The following is a 21936-nucleotide window of genomic DNA, read 5'->3' as shown; positions in this document are numbered from 1 at the left end:
ACTACCAATCTACCAGTGCTTGCCTAGATGCTTTTATTATGATTTGAAAATATATTAAAATGCCTAGAAAAAAAAGCTACATTGTCACATTAGTTAAAATTTCTCATAGGATTTAGCAATGAAAACCACTAAATGCCTTTCCATAGGCCATCCCTAATAAAACACACTTTGTTTTATTGGACACCTATTTGGACACAAATCTTGGATGATACAATGTAAATATTCAACAAGTTTACTTGATACTTGATCCCCTACTTAATGGTTATTTTACTAAGATCCAGAAAGTTATTCAAGTCGCTCCTACATTGATGTTACCCATTCCAAGTAATGGGAAGTGTGAGAAAAGCCATCTTTTCTATCAGAATGGGTTGCTTCCTTTCTATCAATCTTGTAATAATTATTTTTCTAAAAACCTCCTTTAGCCAGATGGCTGGGCCCTTGTTGATTAAATTTTAGTTACATCCTATTCCTGCTATGCCCAAATGAACACACCTTGTTCCTGTTGATTGAGCCATGTTATGTTGCAGGTTGTGACCCTGAGCTTGTCCAATCTGAGCAGAACAGGTGTGCTGCATTAGCGATAAAAGGGGAGCAACCTGCCTGCTCTGTGTGCTTGCCTGCCAGATTTTAGCTCACCCTTCTGCAGAAGTAAACTTTGCCTTGCTGAGTTCCATTCAAGTTGGTGTCCTCATTGTCCTTAGGTTGGTGTCTAGCATTCTGAAGCATATCTACTGGCAGCAGCCCTGTGTGAGGAGACCTGTGTGAGGACTTGGTGTTGCAACCAAGTTCTGAGAAAAGTTGGAACCAAAGGTCAAAGTTGGAAACAAAGGTCAAAGTTGGAGTTCTCTAGTCCAAGTATCTGGATTTTTGAGTTTTCCAAAGTGAGAGAAAAAAGGATTGTAGAAGAACTCTGGGCTTTGTTTATGTAGGAAGATACTGAGTTCCACACAAGGGAAAGACTTTGCTTGAGCTCTCAATTTTGTCTTCAAGGATATATTAAGGATATATTCATCTTTCAAAAGTAGAATTACGGTCAGCCTCATTTTTAGAGCTGTTTACTTCCAGTGAACTGACAATGGATCTTTGGGAAGTCTTGAGGGCCATCCAGTATGGCTCACCTGTCTCTCTGTCTACTTCCAGGTAAATACATTGGTTGAGGTGCTAGTTTAGCTCTGGGGCTGCAAGAACAGAAAACCAAGGGTTTTGGCTTGAGTTGAGAGAAAGAAGAAGAGTCAGGACATAGGGATGGGACTTAGCAGAGTGCCACCAGCAAAGCACAAGAGATCCATACTGCTTCACACAGTGCCACAAAACAGTCTCCTTTGTAATATTTGTGAAATGCTAAGCAAAAATAGTATGCCTTCTGAAAGAGCTGTGCTCTTAACATTCCCCTAGTACTCATCACAATGTTTTGCTTCCTCAAAATACAGTGCCATCAGAAAGAAAGTGTCAAACCTAGTACACAGCAGAGCCTCCAAATTCTGAGCATAGAATTTTTTTGACTGCAGTTGGGAAATATAAGCAAAAGATTGGACAAGCACAGGCTGACAGACAGCACTGGTGATTGATGCGCTCAATTTTGAAGCCTTTCTGCCTACATCTTCTAGGTGATACATGTCAGTGATTTTTCCCTCCTCTAAGTCTCATATTTCAAACTGCATTCTTCCACAGAGATCATGGGCATCATTTCATGTCACCCACAGAACATGAGTCACTTCATGGTAAAGCAGCATTTTAAAGTATGTGGTCTACTGTAAAGTATGTGGTCAAGGAATAAAAATTTGAAACATAGTTATACCAAAGTTAGTAACTGCTTGGAAAACCAGTTTTTTATTTTAGCTATGTAAAGCACCAAGTTTATCAATAAGCATTAAAATGATTTTAAATAATTACTCAAGTTATCAATAAACATGATGTATTTAAACATCAATGAATCTTCCACAGAGAGGCACCAAAAGGGAGACAAGGGCCAGGCTCAGTTCCTACCATTGAAGCCTCCAAGCTTCTTTTTTTTTGGGGTCCGGTTGTGGGGCCTGAACTCTGGGCCTGGGCACTGTCCCTCAGCTCTTCAGCTCAAGGCTAGCACTCTACCACTTGAACCACAGCGCCACTTCCAGCTTTTTTCACTTTGCTTATGTGGTGCTGAGGAATCGAACCCAGGGCCTCAGGCATGCAAGGCAAGCACTCTACCACTGAGCCATCTTCCCAGCCCAAGCCTCCAAGCTTCTTGCTCCATTCATTACCTTAGATAAAAGAATATAGAGGAAGCGGTGCTGTGGCTCCAAGCGACAGAGCAGTAGTTTGGAGCAAAAAAAATCTCAGGGGCAGTGCCCAGGCCCTGAGTTCAAGCCCTACAACTGAGCAAAAAGAAAAAAAAGGCTAGAGAAAGGTCAACATTTTCTTCTTTCCTTCCTCCTCTTTCTTTCTCTCTCCCTCCCATCTTCCTTTCCTTTCCTTCCTTCCTTTCCTTCTTTCTTTTCTTCCTTCTTTCTTCTCTCCCTCTCTTCCTCCAGTTTCTCCCTCCCTCCCTCCCCCTCTTCCTTCCTTCCTGCCTGCCTTCCTTCCTCTCACCCTTCTTTTTCTTCTGTTCTTTTCTTCCTTTTTTCCTTTCTCTTTCCTTCTTTTTCTCTTCCTTTTCCTTCCCTCCTTTCTTTCTTGTCTTCCTTTCTTTTCTTCCCTTCCTCCCTCCTTCCCTTCCTTCTTTTCTTTTTTTCCTTCTCTTTCTTTTCCTTTTTTCCCTCCCTTTTTCTCTTTCTTCCTCGCTTTTTCTCTTTCTTTCTGCTGGTACCAGAGCTTGAACTCTCACCCCAAATTCTCCTGTCTTCCTTCTTTCCCCATGGCTGATTCTCTACTATGTGAGCTATACCTCCATGTCCAGATTCTTTTTTTTTTTTTTCCAGTCGTGGGGCCTGAACTCGGGGCCTGGGCGCCGTCCCTCAGCTCTTCAGCTCAAGGCTAGCGCACTACCACTTGATCCACAGCGCCACTTCCGGCTTTTTTCTTCTGTGGTGCTGAGGAATCGAACCCAGGGCCTCGAGCATGCAAGGCAAGCGCTCTACCACTGAGCCACCTTCCCAGCCCTCCATGTCCAGATTCTTGTTAGTTAAATGGAGATAACTCAGAATTTGTCTGCCCAGGCTAGTTACAAACTGCAACTTTCAGATCTCAGCTTCCTGCATAGTTAAGAGTTACAGGTATAAGCTAGCAGCGCGCGTGCACATGTGCGTGCTTGCGTGCGTGCGTGTGTGCTACAGCTTGAACCCAGGGCCTGGGTACTGTCCTTAGATTTTTTTTTGTTTAAGGCTGGCATCTACCACTTGAGCCACAGCTCCACTTCCAGCTTTTTGGTGGTTAATTGGAGCTAAGAGTCTCATGGACTTTCTTGCCAGAGCTGGCTTTGAACCACAATCCACAAATCTCAGTCTCCTGAGTAGCTAGGATTTGTAGGAGCCACTGGAGCTCAGCCAAACTCATCTTATAAACCCTCTTGTTTTGGTGCACTACTGTACATGGGCACATCTAAGAGCAACCCACTCCTCACCTGCCATGTCGATAGCAAAAGGCCTGTCCGCTCTCCAGCCAGTGTACCAGCCAACCACCTTGCCATTTTCCACCAAGGGCCGTTCGTAGCGTCGCCCACCAACCAGGCCCACTGGCCACACTGACACCTTTTGTGTGGTTCGCATCTACAAGGAGACAAAGACATGTTTTACATTTTCTTAATGAAAAATAAAGAGGAAAATAGCTTAGACCACTCAGAGGATTGGGGATTGGGAGGGGTATACCATGGTTTCAAACTGAAGGTTTCCCAAGTTTTCTGCTGCTACACTGTTACCCCAGTTCACTGAGGATTGTCCTCTTGTTTGGACCACTGGCTTTGGGTTTGGAGCTCATTTATCCAGTGGTTAAAGAGTTATGGCACCAAATTTCCAAAGATTGCAAAGATCTGGTGAGCAGAGCACCTTGGATTTCTATGTCCTCCTGAGTGCCCAGACTGTGCTCCCCACACAGCAGTGCCCAGAACTCTAGTCAAGTGTTTTGGCATCACGAAACCCAATCCAGCTGTGTGTAAGGGGAACAAAAGATGGAAGCATACAGAGGAAGACAGACCTGAAAATAATGAAGATAAACTGGTTCTAAAGAAGAAAAACAGCATAAAATTAAAAAGAATAACTCATAATTCTGGGTTTGTTAGGAAGGGAACAATTAAATATGGCCATGACAATTAAGGATGGTGGCAGCAGGCTTTTCATTTCAGCTGAGCTTAGTGTTGGTTCTAGGTAAGAGGCAAATTAAAGAAGCAAAACTCCACAAAAGACTCAGCTGCACATTCTTTTGTTTTGTTTGTTTTTTGTGTTTTTTTTTTTTTTTTTTTTTTTTTTGCTGGTACTTAGGCTTGAACTCAAGGCTTCACATTCACTTGTCTTTCTTGCTCATTGTTGGTGCCCTACCACTTAAGCCACACTACCAGCTTAGGTTTTTGCTGTTATTTCGGAGATGCAGTCTCACAGACTTTTCTGCCCTGTGGCCTTGAACAGTGATCTCAGCTTCCTGAGTGGGTAGGATTACACATATAAGCCATGAGTACCCAGCTACATTTCACATTTCTGAGAGCAGTTCAGAGCTAAATGCTTCATTTTTCCAGAGGGCAACATGATAAAAACAAGGCAATTACTATTTGAATGGAGCATTCCTAGGAATGCTAAGTTTTACAATGTTTTTCATTTAAACAGTTAAAACACTGAAGAGATGCTGCACCTCTGTGCAGCACCCTGAGATTCAATGTAGAAGGCTTCATCTCAGAGTTAGACATACTACTCCTCCATGTACAACCACTATCCTACGTGGAGTATCAGATATTTCCAAGGAAAATAGCACAACTATTTACAGAACTTTTGCACTTCCCCTTGGGATCTATCCTTTGTTCTGTGTCCTTTCCACTCAATCCATGTTCTTTCAGGATTCCTTAGCAGGTACTTGTTTTGCTGATTATTAAAAGTATAAGAACCCTAAATACTCTATATATGAGCCCTAAAATATTCTAAATGTCTGAAAACTTCTCTCTCCCTCCCTTCTTCCTTGCCCCTCCCTCTCTCCCTCCCTCTTCCTGCCTCTTCCTCTCTCTTTTTCTCTCCCTCCCTCTCTCTTGTGCCAGTTCTGGGGCTTGAACTCAGGGCCTTTGGATCTCATTGAGCCTTTTTTGTTCAAGGCTAACACTCTAACACTTGAACCACACCCCACTTCTGACTTCTTGCTGGTTAATTGGAGGTAAATGTCTCATAGAATTTGTCTGCCTAGATTGGTTTTGAACCAACCAAAATCCTCAGATCTCAGTTTCCAAAGTAGTTGTGAGCTACCTGTACCCCAAAACCTTGTTTCTTTCATAATACAAAAATTAGTAAAATACCAGTCACAAAGTGAGGTGCCTGAGGTATAGACAACAGATCAAGAATACAGGCAACAGATCAAGAATACAGACAACAGATGCAGGGACTGGGGAAAAAGAACTCTGTGACACTGTTGGTGGGGATGTAAACTAGTGCAACCAGTATGAAAGTCAGTTGGGAGATTCTCAACAAACTAAGCATAGAAATGCTCTATGATGATCCAGAGATACTACTATTGGGTATTTAACCATAATATTACATTTCAGGCTATGGTAAAGATACTTATACACCCATGTTAATTTTTCACCATAGCAAAAGTATGGAAACAGTCCAGATGCCATACAACAGATGAATAAATTAAGAAAATGTGAGCTGGGCACTGGTAGCTCATGCCTGTAATCCTAAATACTCATTCAGCTGAGAACTGAGGATCACAGTTCAAAGCCAGTCTGGGCAGGAAAGTCTGTGAGATTCTTTTTCTTTTCACAGCAAATGTATACAATTTTATTTGTCAATAAAAATATGCATCATATTTTCTAAAGCTGATTTTAAAGGACATCTCATGCACACCTCTCTCAAAGGAAACTGCAGGAAAATAAATGCTTCATTCTTCCAAATATACAAAAAACCAGTTTCTTCCTTTGTCTTCTGTGTTTGAGAAAAAGACGATTCTTCTTTTTTAATATGTACGTTTTATTGTAAAGATACTTACAAAGGGTTACAGTTACATTAGTAAGGTAATGAGTACACTTCCTATTGAGCATTGTTATCCCCTCCTTTGTTTTTCCCCTATCATCCCTTCCCTTCCCACCTCCCCAACTTCCTCCCCCCACAAGCTGTAAAGTTCATTTTCAACATAATGTCTGTACATCTCATTGTCTGTGAGATTCTTATCTCAAATTAATGACCAGAAAACCAGAAGTGGAGCTGTCACTCAAAGTGGTAGAGCACTAGACTTGCGGGAAAGAGCTTAGGGGCAGTGCTTAGGCCTTGAGTTCAAGCCCCACAACAACCAACAATAACAACAAACAAGAAAGTGTGACATCTCTTTATCTTTCTGTCTATCTAAAATGGAATTTCACTAATCTATCAAAAAGAATAATATGTCATTTGCAGGGAAATAGATGGACCTAGGAAAAAATTATATGAAGTCAGACTCAGAGAGACAAAAGTACATGTTTTCTCTCATATGTACAAGTTAGATCTAAATTATATCTAAATTATAAACAAGTCAGATCTAAATTATAAACATATATGAAAATGTACACAGTGTTATATACAGGTATGTGCAGACTAACGATGGCATACTCCAGAGGATTCTAATAATACAATTCCTCTGAACAAGTAACTAACAGTTTAACAAAAAGCTTGGGGAAGGTGATGCAAGGGAGGAGCAGATAGAGACAGGAAGGGTGGGTGAATATTTTTATATTCAATATACATATTAAAGAAGTATTATATACATATTAAATAAGTATTAGTGAGTATAGATGGAATTGTGGATGATGGGGGAGAATGATGGAAGGGCTGACATTTGATCAAGATGCATGTACTCATATTCTGACTTATGAACTGAAACATTTCTGTAGAACTATTTTAAAAAAAGAACTAGAAGTGATTTACTCACTTATAAGAGTTAACAACATTAGAAAGCTGGCCTAGTCCCCAGAGGGGATTCTCTTCCTATTTATTAATGTTGGCCAGCTTCCTACGCTGTCCTCCTTTATTGTTCAATCATGACCTCCAGTTAAATGGACAAGGCTTGAATAGTAATGTTAGCCAGTCAAAGTCTTGCCCACATAAATACCCACATGTCTAATAGCTACAATGAACACAGGAGACACTTGTGGTCTATCTCCACATCTCACAGGCTAAATGCCATTTAAACTACCCCAGAGATCTTTGTACCATTATCTCTGCAAAATGAGAGAGGTGGGTATTTTGCACCTAGGTCTGGTGGCCCATACAATCAGCTTTAGGCTGCATCCCTTGGGCCCCTCCTGGAGGGATGGCTAATAGCCTGCTTTAGGGACCAAATACTTTAGAAAGTTATATGCAGGAAATAATTAGCATGTCCTTGGAGTGAACCCGGTGCTTCCATAAAGACATGCTGTTACTTCAAATCTTGTTTCCAAAGGGAAATGAAGTTCTTGATCTTTTGAAATTTGAAGTGGTTTAGGCAACCTCAAGGAGTAGGTTATATAAAGAATGTAGGAGAAAACACTGGTGGCTCAGGCCTATAATCCTAGCAACTCAAGAGGCTAAAATATGAAAATGAGATAGAAAGCAGCCCAGGAAGAAAAATCTGCAGGACTCCTCTAAAATAACTAGCCAAAAGCAGAGCTGGGGGCATGACTCAAATAGTAAAGGACCTGGGTCTAGAGAGCTGGAGGCTTTGACTTGAAATTCTGGCATTCCCAAAACAACAAGAAAAGGCTCTATATCGTCTGCCATGGAAACAGAAACTAAAACCAGTTTTAGCTTATGAGAATAAAATGGAAATACTGACAAGACCTAGAGTTGATGTCGATGTGGAATAACTAGATTTCTAAATGATGGGCATTTAAAAAGCTCCAGCTGCTTGTAAAAGAAAGCAATATGGTTTAAGAATTCTTGTATTATGACCTAGTAATCCCAGACCTGAGAAAAATGAAATGAAAAGCACATGCTTTAGAAAACTTGTACCTAAATCTTCACAAAACGCTTTATTCATAATAGACAAAAGTTGGAAAATAATCCAAATGTATGTAAATTTGCAAAAAGATAAACTGTGATATATACCTGCAATGGATTACTACTCAGAAAGAAAATAAACAATTGATACCCCAAATAGCATGGCTGAGTCGCAAAAAATAATATTGACTGGAAGAAGCCAGACAAAATGCTGCATACTATGTAATCCTACTTATATGAAAATCTTAAACAGGCATACTTAATCATCTCTCATAATTGAAAGCAGATCAGAAGCTTGGAAGAAGAACTAGGGGATTACTATGGAAGATTATAAATTTGATAATATTCAGTAAACTGAATTTTTACTCTTAGGTAAATTGTACTTCAATGAGGTTCATTAACAAAAGCAAAATATGTAGAAGGTTCTAATATGAACTCATAAGGTCTAGAAAAATTATTACTTCAATAGCAATAAAACACCCATCATCCTCATTAGTCCTCATTACAAGAAGCAAGATTCCTGGACAAGTGGTTGATTCTATATCAGGCACAAGGAAAGCACAAATGAGTCTAGAATATCACTTATAATTTTTTTTTTACATTACAAATCTCATCTATGCTTAGGAAACAAATAACATTACAGTTAGTGACTATATTCTAAGGAGAGGAAGTAAGTTTGAAAAGAAGTCCACCTGGGAGTTTCTGTTGATGACTTCTCAGATAAAAAGGCCGATTTCCACCTTTCCTTCCCTAAGCTCTCCTTCTTTCTCATGGCAAGATAAACTTTCACAACAGCCCCCCCGCCATCTCTGGAGGTGGGTGCTGACAGACTGCTTGCTCTGCAGATATAACTTATAAATTTTTTTAAAAAGCAAGGCAGTGCTCAGACAAACAAAAACAAGGTCTGAAGATAGAGGCTGGTAACTGGAGGATCAAAAAGAACAGTATGGATGAGATAAAACCAGGAAGAACAGTATGGATAGGATGAAACCACCAGGAGAGGTCCAGGACAATTGTGGCTAAGCAGCAGAATGCCTGCTTGGCAGTGAAAGGCCCTGAGTGCTTATCCCAGCACTGCCAAGAAAACTTTCAAAAGTATTTCAAATTTATTTTTATTTTTTGGTGCCAGTACTGGGGCTTGAACTCAGGACCATGTGTTCTTACTTGACATTTTCTCTCTGGGCCAGAGCTCTACCTCTTGAGCTACATCTCTGCTTTTGATTTTTTGCTGATTAAATGGAGGTAAGAGTCTCACAGATTTGTCTGTCCAGGGTGGCTTAGAATCACAATCCTCAGATCTTATCCCCTTGAGTAGCTAGGGTTATGGCTGTGAACCACCAGTGCCCAAATACAGTCCTACGAGTCCACACATATCTAATGGAACTAGGAAAACTTGAGGTGGGGTTCAGTTAGAGGGACAGGGGAGGATGATGGAAGGGGTGACATTGATCGGGATGCATTGCACTTATAACTTGGTTTGTTGAGCCATAATCTCTTTGCTCAACTACTTAGAAATAATAAAAATATAACTTAAAAAAGCAAAACACATAGGAGGAGTGGACCCACAGTCTATATATATATATAATATTAGCTATTCTTGTTAAAAAGTTTCTAGGAAACAAAGTACCCACATGGCCTCAAAGTACTATCCTGTAGCTGCACTATGTACCAATGGCCTGGGGCAAATACACTTTCTTTTTTAAAAATATATATTTTTTATTGTAAAGATACTGTATAGAGGGGTTACAGTTACATTAGCAAGGTGATGAGTCAATTTCCTACCGAGCATTGTTATGGCTTCTTTTGTTTTCCCCCTACCATCCCTTTCCTCCCTACTCCCCGACTCCTACCCTCCCCCACCCCCCCCATCCACCCCCCCACCGGCAAAGTTGTAAAGCTGGTTTTCAACATAGTGTCTTGTACATCTTGTTGTTACAATGGGTCATCCTGTATCCTTGTTTCAGCAGGCAAATGCACTTTCACTGTGACAGTCATGGCAGCCGCTCCCTGCCTGCTTGGCCTCTCAGCACACAGGAAATGCCTGGCAGTGTGTGATGCCCAGTTGGAGGCAGTGAAAGGAAGACCGTGGCACATTGTGTTGTCCTTGCATAAAAAGTTTGGTTAATATAATCATGAAGACACAGATGACTCCTGGGAAGACTGAGCAGCAGAATGCAGGTGTGCATGCTTGTGTGGGTAAACTTAACAACCCCAAACCATTAACAATTAATTTTCTATTTTCCTCAAGATTTCTGGGAAAATTGTGACTGTTACACAAAAGAATCTGAGTGTATAATTATTACATACTGAAAAACAGCTCTTGTGACAATATTGGGAAAGAAGAACAGAAAGAGCTATTGCCTAGCAGGTTTTCCCCACCCACAGGAGCTTCTCTCCTGCCATCGATGTTAAAATATATTCTTAAGCAAAATAAGGCAGATGAGCTTTGTTCACTTAATGAGTCCTTGTACAGATCTGTGTATTTTAGTAAAATTCTATGCTTATTGAAAATATGAATATAATTGATATCCAATGACAATGTTAATCTTCATGTGGATATTAAAAAAGAAAATAGTTATTCAAGAGGCAGACATGGGGAAGAAACCATGGACAGAAGCCATCCTGGATCCATTTCCCCCCAAAATCTGAAAGAACCTATCTCAACCAATAAAAGCTGGGTGAAGTGTATGCACATGTCAGCCCAGCTAGATGGGAAGCATACATAGTATAACAGGTGAGCCAGTTTCAGTAAAAACACAAGATCCTATTAAAAAATAATAAAAGCTAAAATGGCTGGGTTGTGTGTATAGAGTGTAGTGCAAATGACAGAGTATCTGTCTAGTAAGCACAAAGCCACAAAAAGGGAAAGCTTTACATAAAATTAAAATTATATCTAAATTATCCTTAGGTATGTAGAATATTTCTGTAAAAGACCATATCTAATATATTCCAATATTTTAAAGCAATTTCTCTCTTAATTTTAATTTTATTTATTTTAAGACAGAGTGGCATGAGGCTGGATTTGAACTTGGATCCTCCTGCCTCAGTCTCCTGAGTGCTGGGATTACAGATGTTTACTCACTTCTACAATCAAAGTGTCACCTTTAACTTTGATTCTTTCCCATACATTCCTTGAGGTATATCAAAGGTTCTGAGGATGCATTACATCTATGGCAGTGTGTCCACCATGTAACAGACAGGTTCATCCAACTGTACATACAATGCACTTGGTATGGGATCAGAGGGTTCTAAATAACATCAAAGAGCTAGTATCATTCATTCATTGGACTTTCTATTTAATAAGTAAGCTCAGATACTTCAGGAAAGTTATAAACCAACACAATAATGCCTTTTTCTCTTAAAGAAAGGGTCTGAATGGACTCAGAATATGTGGAGGGATGTGTGTGTGTGTGTGTGTGTGTGTGTGTGTGTGTGTGTGTGTGTGTGTGCGTGCGCACGCGTGCATACGTGTGTGGTTAGGAATGGGGCATTTGGACTCTTTGGCTTTTTTCACCGTAACACAACCACCATCAAAGCTCACAAGAATAATCACCTTGACTATATCTCTCTATTCTCCTGAATTAAAATAGGTCCAAGGAATTCTGCTCTAGTTTGAGAAGCACTATAATTATATGCGCAGATTCAAACTATTTTACTGCTTGTGCTTCATTTCTCTATATAAAATTAACTACCCATCTCTTATTCTTAGAGAGAAAGGGATAAAGAGCTCTTTATGGCACTCAAACATCCTTAACAGATATTAACTAATCATGCCTTCCTATGCTCCACCCACCCATAGTAGTCTCTTAAAATTAGTTCCAGGAAAACAGAATTCCACTTTCCTCAAGAAGATGCTCCTTTCTTCTCATAGAAATAAGATATTTGGTTCCCTTATTCTTCAACCACATCCTTTATTTCATTTACGATCCTTCTACTCCTGCATTTCTGAGTGTTTAATTAACATCTATTACTGCTCCAACAAGGATTTAAGGCAATTTCCACAAACATATAGATAAAAGAAAATTGACTGGAAAAGCAATAGCTTTTCAATATACAAGCAAATGGAAATAGCAAGACTGCAATGCTAGGTGTAAACTTAGTGACCGCAATGTAAGAACCACATGAAGAAAATTACACACTTTTTCACAGAAATTTGATGGTGTTAATGTGGACAGAGAATGGCTTTAGCAGAGCCTTTTAGCTGGTTATTCAACAACATGTACTCTCTTGTCTTCTTTACTGCCCGAGTCTCCATTTGATGCAGACAGTGACTAGGCCTCTCCCCATATGACTGAAGAAAGGGTCCCTATGGAATATGTCCTTGGATTGAAGGTACTAGTCAGCTATATCTAATAGTCACATTTATTTGATTCATAAGAAAGTGGCATCTTTCTGGTGTGGTAGTGTTTGACTAAGTAGGCTCACTGAACAGTAGGATTAAAGTTTAATTTTGTTTCATGGATTAATAAAACACAAGAAGGACCCAGTATTGAACACAGAGAAGTACCTTGTGGAAAATTCTAATTTCAAAACTACATAGACCATTTATGAAAGATCCAATTTGAAAAAAATTCACTGTTAGAAACAGCATGTTAGAGTTACACATAACAACAAAAATACATCTCTCAAAAACATGGTCCAGCATGAAAAAAGTCTGTAATAGCATTTTTGTATATTGAAAATACTCATATAATGTCATTACCTATCACAAATTCATGTACAAACAAATAATATATTGCTCATACATCAGATGGTGGAGTAGATGAGATGAAAATGGGAGACACTTGCATAAGATTAGGTTAATAGCTGCTTAGAATGGAAAAAAGTGGCAACTTCTATCTATATTTAAAATCTATAAGAAAAATAAAGTTCCAAGGTTCTGATGGAAAGTATACTCAAATATATGACAAGAGAATAAGAAAGATTGCAGGGAGCCTCTAAGATTAGAGATGTAATTCAATACTCCCAGAAAATAGCTAGAAAGTTAGAAATTTTCCAAATTTGATAGGACTTTCTTAGAGTAATGGGGACTCTTCATAGTAAGTTATTTACATTAATAAGTCTTTAAAAATTATTATGATCAATCTTTACTTAAGACAAAAATAAAAATATAGGTGGATCTTAAAAACAAATTCACAAAGCCCAATTAACAATGACAAAGCCCAATTAAAATGCTAGATTTGTTTACTCAGTACAAGATTCACAGCAGGGTTTATTGAAATAAGGGTTTGTTTACAGATTATTACCTTTCTAATTGGGAGAAGAGTACCACAAATGCAAAATAGAGAAAGAAATAAAAACCAACCTTACATCATTTACAAGACACATTTAAGTATAAGAGCATTGATAGGATGGGAAACTATACGGCATATAAATCTATGAATGCTATTGTAGCTGTATTAATAACAGATGAAGTAGCTTTCAGGACAAAGATGTTACCAGAGATAATGTAGGACATTTGATAATGATGAAAGGGTTAAGCCATCAAGAGAAAAATAATAAATGTGCATGCACCAAACAACATAGCTTCAAAGTTCTCAAAGCAAAAAATTAAGTAGTTCTAAAAGGACAGCAAATAATTCACAGCCACAGTCAGAAATTATAATATCAATTTGAATTGACAAAGGAAGTAGACTAAAGACCATCAGGGATGCAGAGGATCTGAGCTGCACTCAACCTCAAGTGTATAGCACATCATATACAATAACTGCAGGCACATGGCACATGCACCAGCAAATTTAGGCTGATTATGCACATTTCAACACTAGGTTATATTTTCAAATCACCACAAAGAAACTATTAATAAAAACTAAAGATATTCTAGGCACTGGTGGTTCACACCTATAATCCTAGCTGCTCAGGAAGGTAAGATCTAAAAATCTAGGCTCAAAGTCAGCCAGGCTAGACAAATCTGAGAGACTCTTATTATCCCCAATTAAGTGTATAGAGCTAAGCAAGAGAAAGGCCCTGAATTCAAGCCTCAATATCACAACAAAAATAAAAGAATAAAAATAAACCAATGAAAACTCCTTAAGTATTTACAAGTTAATATACTTCAAATTATTTGATAAAATATTGAAAAATAGAGGAATAGATTAACAGGTATCAGAAGCATTCTCTCTCTCTCTCTTTCTGTGTGTGTGTGTGTGTGCTTACACACACTGCTACTGAGGTTTGACCTTAAGGGCTGGGCACTATTTCTTAGCTTCTTTGCTCAAGGCTGGCACTCTACCACTTGAGCCACAGCTCTATTTCCTGCTTTTTGTTGATTAATTGGAGATAAAGCCTATTCAAGCTGGCATTGAACTGAAATCCTCAGATCTTAGACTTCTGAGAAGCAAAACAAAACAAAAAATTTACAAATCAAACAAAACAAAACCTTCAAAGCATTAGAGACAGTTAACAGAAAAAGCAATGGGAAAAGTTTTTTGTGTGAATATGAGTCAGCTTCCCAACTAAAGAACAGGTGACCTCAGGCAAGTGAGATGAGCTCTCTGTTTGTTTGATGGATAACAACATACTACTATTAATACATATAGCTAAAGATTCAATGAGGCATTGTGGCATAAAAAAGTGTCTGCAGTCACCATTGTCATTAGCATCATCCAACATTATGTGCTGTTCAGGTGAAGAGATTCTCCAGTGTTGTTTTAGGTACTGGATCTTAACAAGGAGTCAATGACATCATTTTCTTAGACTGTATGTGTACGTATGCATGGAGTCTCATGGATTTTCCTGCCTGGGCTGGCTTCAAGCTCAATTCCCAGATCTCAGCCTCCTGAGTAGCAAGGACTACAGGCATGAGCCACGAGTGCCTGGTTTCTTAAGTAGTTAAAATATGTCTGTCTTTCTAGGGAAAATAAAAGCTGCCTGAAAAGTTATTTTTATAGACTCAGGCCTGTAATAAACCATGTCCAAATCCTGTTTTTGGGTGTTGAAATGCTGTTTCAGGGTTTAAAAGTTTAATCTTTGAAGCATGTATGGGAACATCCACCAGAATCAAGTTGTTTAGAACCATGTTTAGGAATATTACACTAGATAATATTACACTAGATAATACTGTTCTATCAAACATGATGCCAAAAGCCCTGCATTACTCTGTGAAATACATAACAACTTGTCTATTTTAAGTGTACATCATGACACTGTAAAAAAATTCCATTTTTCTTTGCAGTACCACATTTCACTCTGTTTATGCTGATGTATGTGTGTACCATTTCTCTCAGTCCTGAGTGCTTTAGGTCTCCGAGTTATTCATACATGATGGTATTTTACAGACATGGAACAGAGAGCAAAACCAACTATTTAAAATCTAACAAGGAACATAAAATAGAATAAAGTATTTATAACTAATGTTAACAAAGCAGGCAAAAACTGAATACAATAGAAAAATGATACAATATTGCTGAAGGAAGTTAAAGAAATCATAAATAAATGAAACAACATAATAAATGAAACACCAATAATTGCATCAACTGAAGACTACAGACTCAATGCAATCCCTATCGAACTCCCAATGACTGTTTTGCAGAAACAGAATAATACACTGTAAAATTCATATGGGATCTCAAGGTACCTTTCAAAGTCCAAGACAATCATAAAGAAGAACAAAGTTGGAGAACTCATACCTTCTGATTCCACCAGTTACCACAAAATCACATTAATGGAAACAGTGTATCCTGTCATAAAGATAGACATAGAGGCTGGGTATCAAGTGGCTCATATCTGTAATCCTAGCTACTCAGGAGGCTGAGATCTGGAGGATCAAGAGGCAGAAATCTCTGCCAGACTCCACCTGCAATTAAACACTTTCTTGCCATGAACAAGAAAGCTGAGTGAGTATAAGGCCTTGAATTCAAGCCCTGTGGACCCTGGCAAAGACAGATAATATAGACCGACAGAAAAGAAGAGAGCTCAGAAACAAACTCCAACTGGTATTTTTTACAAGGTCATTTATTTTCAGTAAGATCACTCAATGTGTAGAGAGCAATCTTTTCAGTAAGTAAAGATTGTGGAAACTTACATTTTTTCACATGTAAAAAATAGAGCTGAACCCTCACCTCCACCATGTACAAAAGAGCTAAAATTATACAGCTCTTATCAAAAACACAGGTAAAGTTTCATGACATTAGAACTGGCATGATTTCTTAGATATGAAACCAAAAGACCAAACTAAGAAAAGAGAACTTCAAATTTAAAAGCTTATACTCAAAGAACATTGTCAACACTATACAAGATAACCCTCAGACTGGGAGGAAATAGAATGACTGCAAATCTCATATGTGATATAGAATTAATATCCAGAATATATAGAGAATTTTTGAAACTCAACAACAAAAAATGACCCAATTTAAAATATAGGCAAAGGAACATTTCCCGAAATGTCTAATAATGTTAAATAATGCTTAAAATCATTCATCATTATGAAATTCATGCAAAATTACATTTCTATTCAACATTTTTCATCCTCTGTCTATGATCTAAAAAGTAGTGTTGGCCAGAATGGGGAGCAGGAAGGAATGCTTACCTTGTGTTCTGTTCCTGAAAATGAAAAATATTGTGGCTGCTAATGGAAAACTGTGCAGCACTTCTTCAAAAAAGTATACTGCAAGTTGCCATATGATCTTGCCATTCCAATTCTGTGGGTGTTTTTTTTTTCAAAATTTTTATTGTGATTAATCTCCCAAATTTCACAGTATTGTGGGATAGTAAAGCTTAGTTAAAGTCACAAACACATTCTAACTTTCATGGGGCAAACTGTCTATCATGGTCTATAACATTTATGAGTTCTATGAGCTTTGCAATACAGTTATTTCTTCCACATTGGGTGATATGTACATTTCTTTTGTTTTGCATAGCATCAGCTGTTCCCTCTTACCCACTCGTTCCCTCCCTCCCATCACTGCCATGAGTTGCTTAGTTCATTTTGGTCAATGTCCAGTGCAGCTGATGGGTCCCGCTGTTATATGTTTTTCCCTGATTCCCTCTAATTCTGTGTCGTTCTCCTGGTTTCCCACATATGTGATCAGCAGCATAGGTTTATTATTTAGTAGTGATTCGATCAGATGAGTGGAAGTCCTTTGTTAAGTCTTGTTAACTTTGTCTTATCACCTTACATTTTGGGTTTAACATCCACTTATCAGGGAGACCACGTACCGTTTGTCTCTTTTCTTGGCTTACCTTGCTCAACATGATTTCTTCTAGCTCCATGTGGTTTTTTGTTTTTTTTTTTTTACTGTTTTTTAAAAATACATTTTTATTGTAAAAATACTGTACAGAGGGGTTATAGTTACATGAATAAGGTAATGAGTACATTTCCTATCAAGCATTGTTGCCTCCTCCTTTGTTTTCCCCCTACCATCCCTTCCTTCCCATCTCCTCAACTACTCCCCCACCCCCACCAAAGTTGAAAAATTCATTTTCAACATAGTGTCTTGTACATATCATTGTTACAATGAGTCAACCTGTATCCCTATTTAAGCATTCTGTTTTTTTTCCCCTCCACTCCCCAAATTAGAAAAGTGTATATACAAGATTCAGGGCACTGGAATCAAATACAGTAAAAACCAGTTCTGGGGCTTGAACTCTGGGCCTGGGCACTGTCCCTGAGCTTCTTTTGCTCAAGGCTAGCACTCTACCACTTCAGCCACAGCATCACTTCTGGCTTTTTCTGTGTATACAGTATTGAGGAATCCAGATCAGGCCTTCATGCATGCAAGGCAAGCACTCTTATCACTAAGCAACATTCCCAGCTCTTTGTGGGTTTTTTTTTTTTCACCTCAAATAACTTAAAAGGCCACCAATTATCAGACCAACATTCTAGCATTAGAAAAACTCCAAGAACAATTGAAGTACTCATCAGTGGATAAATTGATAAACAATGGATATCATACAAGGGAGTATTATTCAGCTTCACAAAAGGAATGAAATTCTGTCACATGCCACAATGTAAGTGAAGACATTATGCTAAGTGAAATAAGACAGACACAAAAGATGAATATTGTGATTCCACTTGCATATATACCAGAAAGAACAACTCCAAAAGGTCATGAAATTAAATGTATAATAGAAATGATATATTTCAATTATGTATTTCTACCTTTCATGTTTAGGGTAGAAAAACAAAACAAAAAAGAATAGACATGTCCTGCTAAGAGTAAAAAAAAGAACATCTGCACTTTAATGATTGATTAAATTAATTGATTTTCAGAGGAACACTTTTGTTTGCTGTAAAATACCAAATCATTACCCACAGGGGGAAAAATATTGGTGTAGCTCATGCCTGGAATCCTACTCACTCAGGAGGCTATGACTTGAAAGATTGAGGTTCAAAGCCAGCCCAGGCAGAGAAGTCTGCCAAACTCCATCTCCAAAACAACTAGCAAAAAAAGCAGGGCTGGAGATGTGGCCCAAGAGGTAGAATGCAACCTAGGAATCAAGCCAAGCAAGCACAAACCTTGAGTTCAAGTTCAGATACCAGGAAAAAAGAAAAGTATTGTTAATCCAACCTCCTAACCATTTTGCTTAAATTCTAAAGCCAAAAGGAACCACAAGACCAGAAAGTTAATGGCTACTGTTATCAGTACATGCAATAGGAAGCAAAAGTAATAGGCAAATGGTTAAGTATATTAAAGAAAAATGAAGATATTAAAGGAAATTTCCACCAGGCACCAGTGTCTTGATCCTGTACTCCAAGCTACTCAGGAGCTGAGATCTGAGGTGGTTAGAAGCCAGCTTGGATCGGAAAGAGACTTATATCTGCAATTAATGAGCCCCTACCCCTCCAAAAAAAAGCCAAGTGGTAAAGTGTCAGCCTTCAGCACAAAAGTTCAGGGATAGCGCCAAGTCTGGCACATGAAATTTCCATTCAAAACAACTGAAAATACTTAACAGGGCATGAGCACCAGACTCCAGCTCAGCACACTTATGTAACAGAACTTCCATGTGAAGCAAGACTACAGTTCCCAGAGAGCAAAGACTTTGTAAGGATGCCTCAAGTCTTTTTGCAACATGAACAGATGTAGCTGAAGAACTTTCCAGTGTCACCAAAATATCCCAAACTGTCACCTGACCTTTAAAAAAGACCCTGGCATTTTCATATTGCAATGTCACGTTCATTTAGATGACGAACAACAGGCCCACATATGGGCCCAACTTAAAGTTTCATTTCCAACAGCCCACACAGCGGCACAGTAGGGCCACAGAGACTGTAGGGACTGGTGAAGACAGAGTAGCCAGGAAACCTTGTGACATCTTGCCTGTGGGGCATCTCCACAAGCTCCTCTGGCTACTGACTTTGAAGAGAACATGTCTGGATCAAGAGGGAAGTTGTCCCGCTGATCCCCTCACATGTGGATCACTTAATTTAATACTCACCACAACCAGGTAAGTGTTAGGGAAGACAGACATAGTACCTGCCTCCAAGACACTATGAAAATTAAAGAGCAGCATCCCCCTGGAGGTCCTTCAGGTGAGGCCATAGGCTCTGCCAAGCCTGGAGGCCAGGTCTTCCAACGTCTTCATTTGGAATCTTTCTATCAACAAACCAGATTTCAGTCTATAAGTCCAGTCCTCATGGACTACATAGACAGATGGCTGGAAGGAATGAGCTTCTAGACTCTCAGCAGGCTCAAGGGTGCTTCCTAAAGCTGGTCTAGTTGGATCGGGGCAGGAGCCCCTTCCTACTTACTCTTCACCTCACTGAAAGGCCTATTTCCTAAACATCACGAACTATATTAAATGCAGTCTCTCTTGCTGCAATCTCCAGGGAACCACACAAAGGAACATAGAAATATTGCTATCTTTACAGAGAAAGTCAATATCTCTAATGAATGAGTAATAAATCCTTTAGAGAAACAAGGGGTTACTAATTATTTGCATTCAGAACAATCAAAGGAGCCCTAATGTTGTCAATAGATTGCTACTGATAGATTACTATGTGAGTTTTGGCTTAAAGCTTGAAAGTTCAAAAGCTAAGAAAGAAAGCTGGGTGCTGGTAGCTCATGCCTGTAATCCTAGCTACTCAGGAGGCTGAGACTGAGGATTGAAGATGGAAGCCAGCCTGGCAGGAAAGTCCATGAGACTCTTATCTCTAACCGGAAAAAAAGCTGAAAATGAAACTGTGGCTCAAGTAATAGAGTGTCAGTTTTGTAAGTAAAGGCTAAGGGACAGTGCCCAGACCCTGAAATCAAGCCCCAGAACTGGCAATAAATAACTAAATAAACAAAATCAAGAAATAAATTTCTGTAATGTAAATTCTTCCTGTATGAGGTGATGTAATGTAAGATGATGTAATGTGAGCACAACTTATCCTAAATTGTATCATTTGCTAAATTGTAGCAATCTGTAATATCCAATGAGTACAGAATATATAACCAACACCAAAAAGTGTTATGCCTGCCTATGTTACTGAGAAATGAATTTCTAATAAATGTAACTTTTGTGCTTAATAGTTAATACCTAATTGTAACACTTAGGTTATTTTGATAAATTCTTTACCACTACTAATTGTAATGTTAGGTCAAACCTAAATAGGTTTTAAGACAGAAGCTGACCGCCATAGGACTTACAACATTTCAGTGACATATATTGTCATTGCAGATAAATGATAAGATGCATATAAAACACCTTGAACCTTAAGGTATTATTCTAGGATGAAATTCTGAGGGAAAGCCAAAGGGAGACAAGAGAAACATAAAAATTCTGGATATGGGGTTGGGGATGTAGCTCAGTAGTATTGCATGCATGAGGCCCTGAGCTCAATTTTCACCACCTAAAAACACAATTACAATTTTTTCCTGAAAAGTATGTTTATCAAATGAATGATTATGGGTATAGCACTGTTACAGTAGAGATTCTACTGGTCATATTTACATTATCCCAGAAGTGATACGCTTTATAACTATTTTAAATGATTAAAATTTAGATATAAATCTAAAAATATCCCAAAGCATGTATAATTTTTCAAAATTCTGCTAGATGTTAACAGAGCATTGAGGGCTACTGTGTGGGACCCCTGGTTATGAGTACAGTATTACTTATTCATGTGTTTTTGGCCAGAGACCAGATGGCAGAGGACCCAGAGCTATAAGGAGCAAGCAGTCGGGCAACCACTGCATCCACAGGTGATGGGGTAATTAGGAGACCCCATGACAAACTCTAAAGGCTACATCTCCCTCATTCTGGTGGAAAGTATGCTTTATAATGCCTTTATGTATGAAATTGTAAGTAATAGCTGAAAAAAAGAGAGAGAAGAAGCATATTAGAGCTTCTCAGTAAGCTGAAAGGCCAGCTGGGGACTCAGTGTTCTGGGACAGGTTAGGGTAGGAGTAAATGAAAGTGAAACCTGCTGAAGTGTTCCTTCCACCACCTCTCTCCCATGGGGATTGAGGGGCACTCCTAACCTTCTCACCCAGCAAATGACCTGAATCATCAAACAAATGCTTGTGTTCTGAAGCTTTAAAATTCTATTGGCCATTCCTCTCTATTAAGCTACCATCTCCTTTGTAATATGTACATATTATCTCTTAGGATAATTCATACCAGAAATAATCCATCTATCATTCAGTAAGTATAGTTCTAGGGCATGGTAGGTGCAGAGACAACACAGAATGAAAAACCATTCCATGGGTCTACAGGAAGCTGAAAGCCTAATTTCATGCAAGATACTTTCCTGGCTTTCACAGAGTTAGAGTCAGGCTCAGATCTCACAACCCAAAGAAGAATATCCTTTACCCCCTTTCATCCCTTTTCCTTTAGAATTTTGTGGGGTTTTTTTTTTTTTTGCAAGAGCATTTGTAGACAAGCCCTATTTAATTTTGTCCTCTAATTATTCTGGTAACACCCAATGGTGTAATTAAGATACCAATTATTGCAG

General features: G+C 38.7%; 1 protein-coding gene across 1 annotated transcript in view; it reads right to left on the bottom strand.

Annotated features, from left to right (window-relative positions):
- B3gat2 (beta-1,3-glucuronyltransferase 2) overlaps nucleotides 1-21936 on the bottom strand; it is a 52963-nt gene that overhangs the window by 19539 nt on the left and 11488 nt on the right. Inside the window, exon 2 of the mRNA XM_042687087.1 lies at nucleotides 3542-3686. Coding sequence (XP_042543021.1) covers nucleotides 3542-3686 — 145 coding nt within the window. The remainder of the gene's footprint in view (nucleotides 1-3541; nucleotides 3687-21936) is intronic.

This window comes from Dipodomys spectabilis, unplaced genomic scaffold (genome assembly GCF_019054845.1).
Source record: "Dipodomys spectabilis isolate Male_0828 unplaced genomic scaffold, ASM1905484v1 ptg000102l, whole genome shotgun sequence".
In the NCBI taxonomy this organism is placed as follows: Eukaryota; Metazoa; Chordata; class Mammalia; order Rodentia; family Heteromyidae; genus Dipodomys; species Dipodomys spectabilis.
This window is presented reverse-complemented; position numbering and strand designations above follow the sequence as displayed.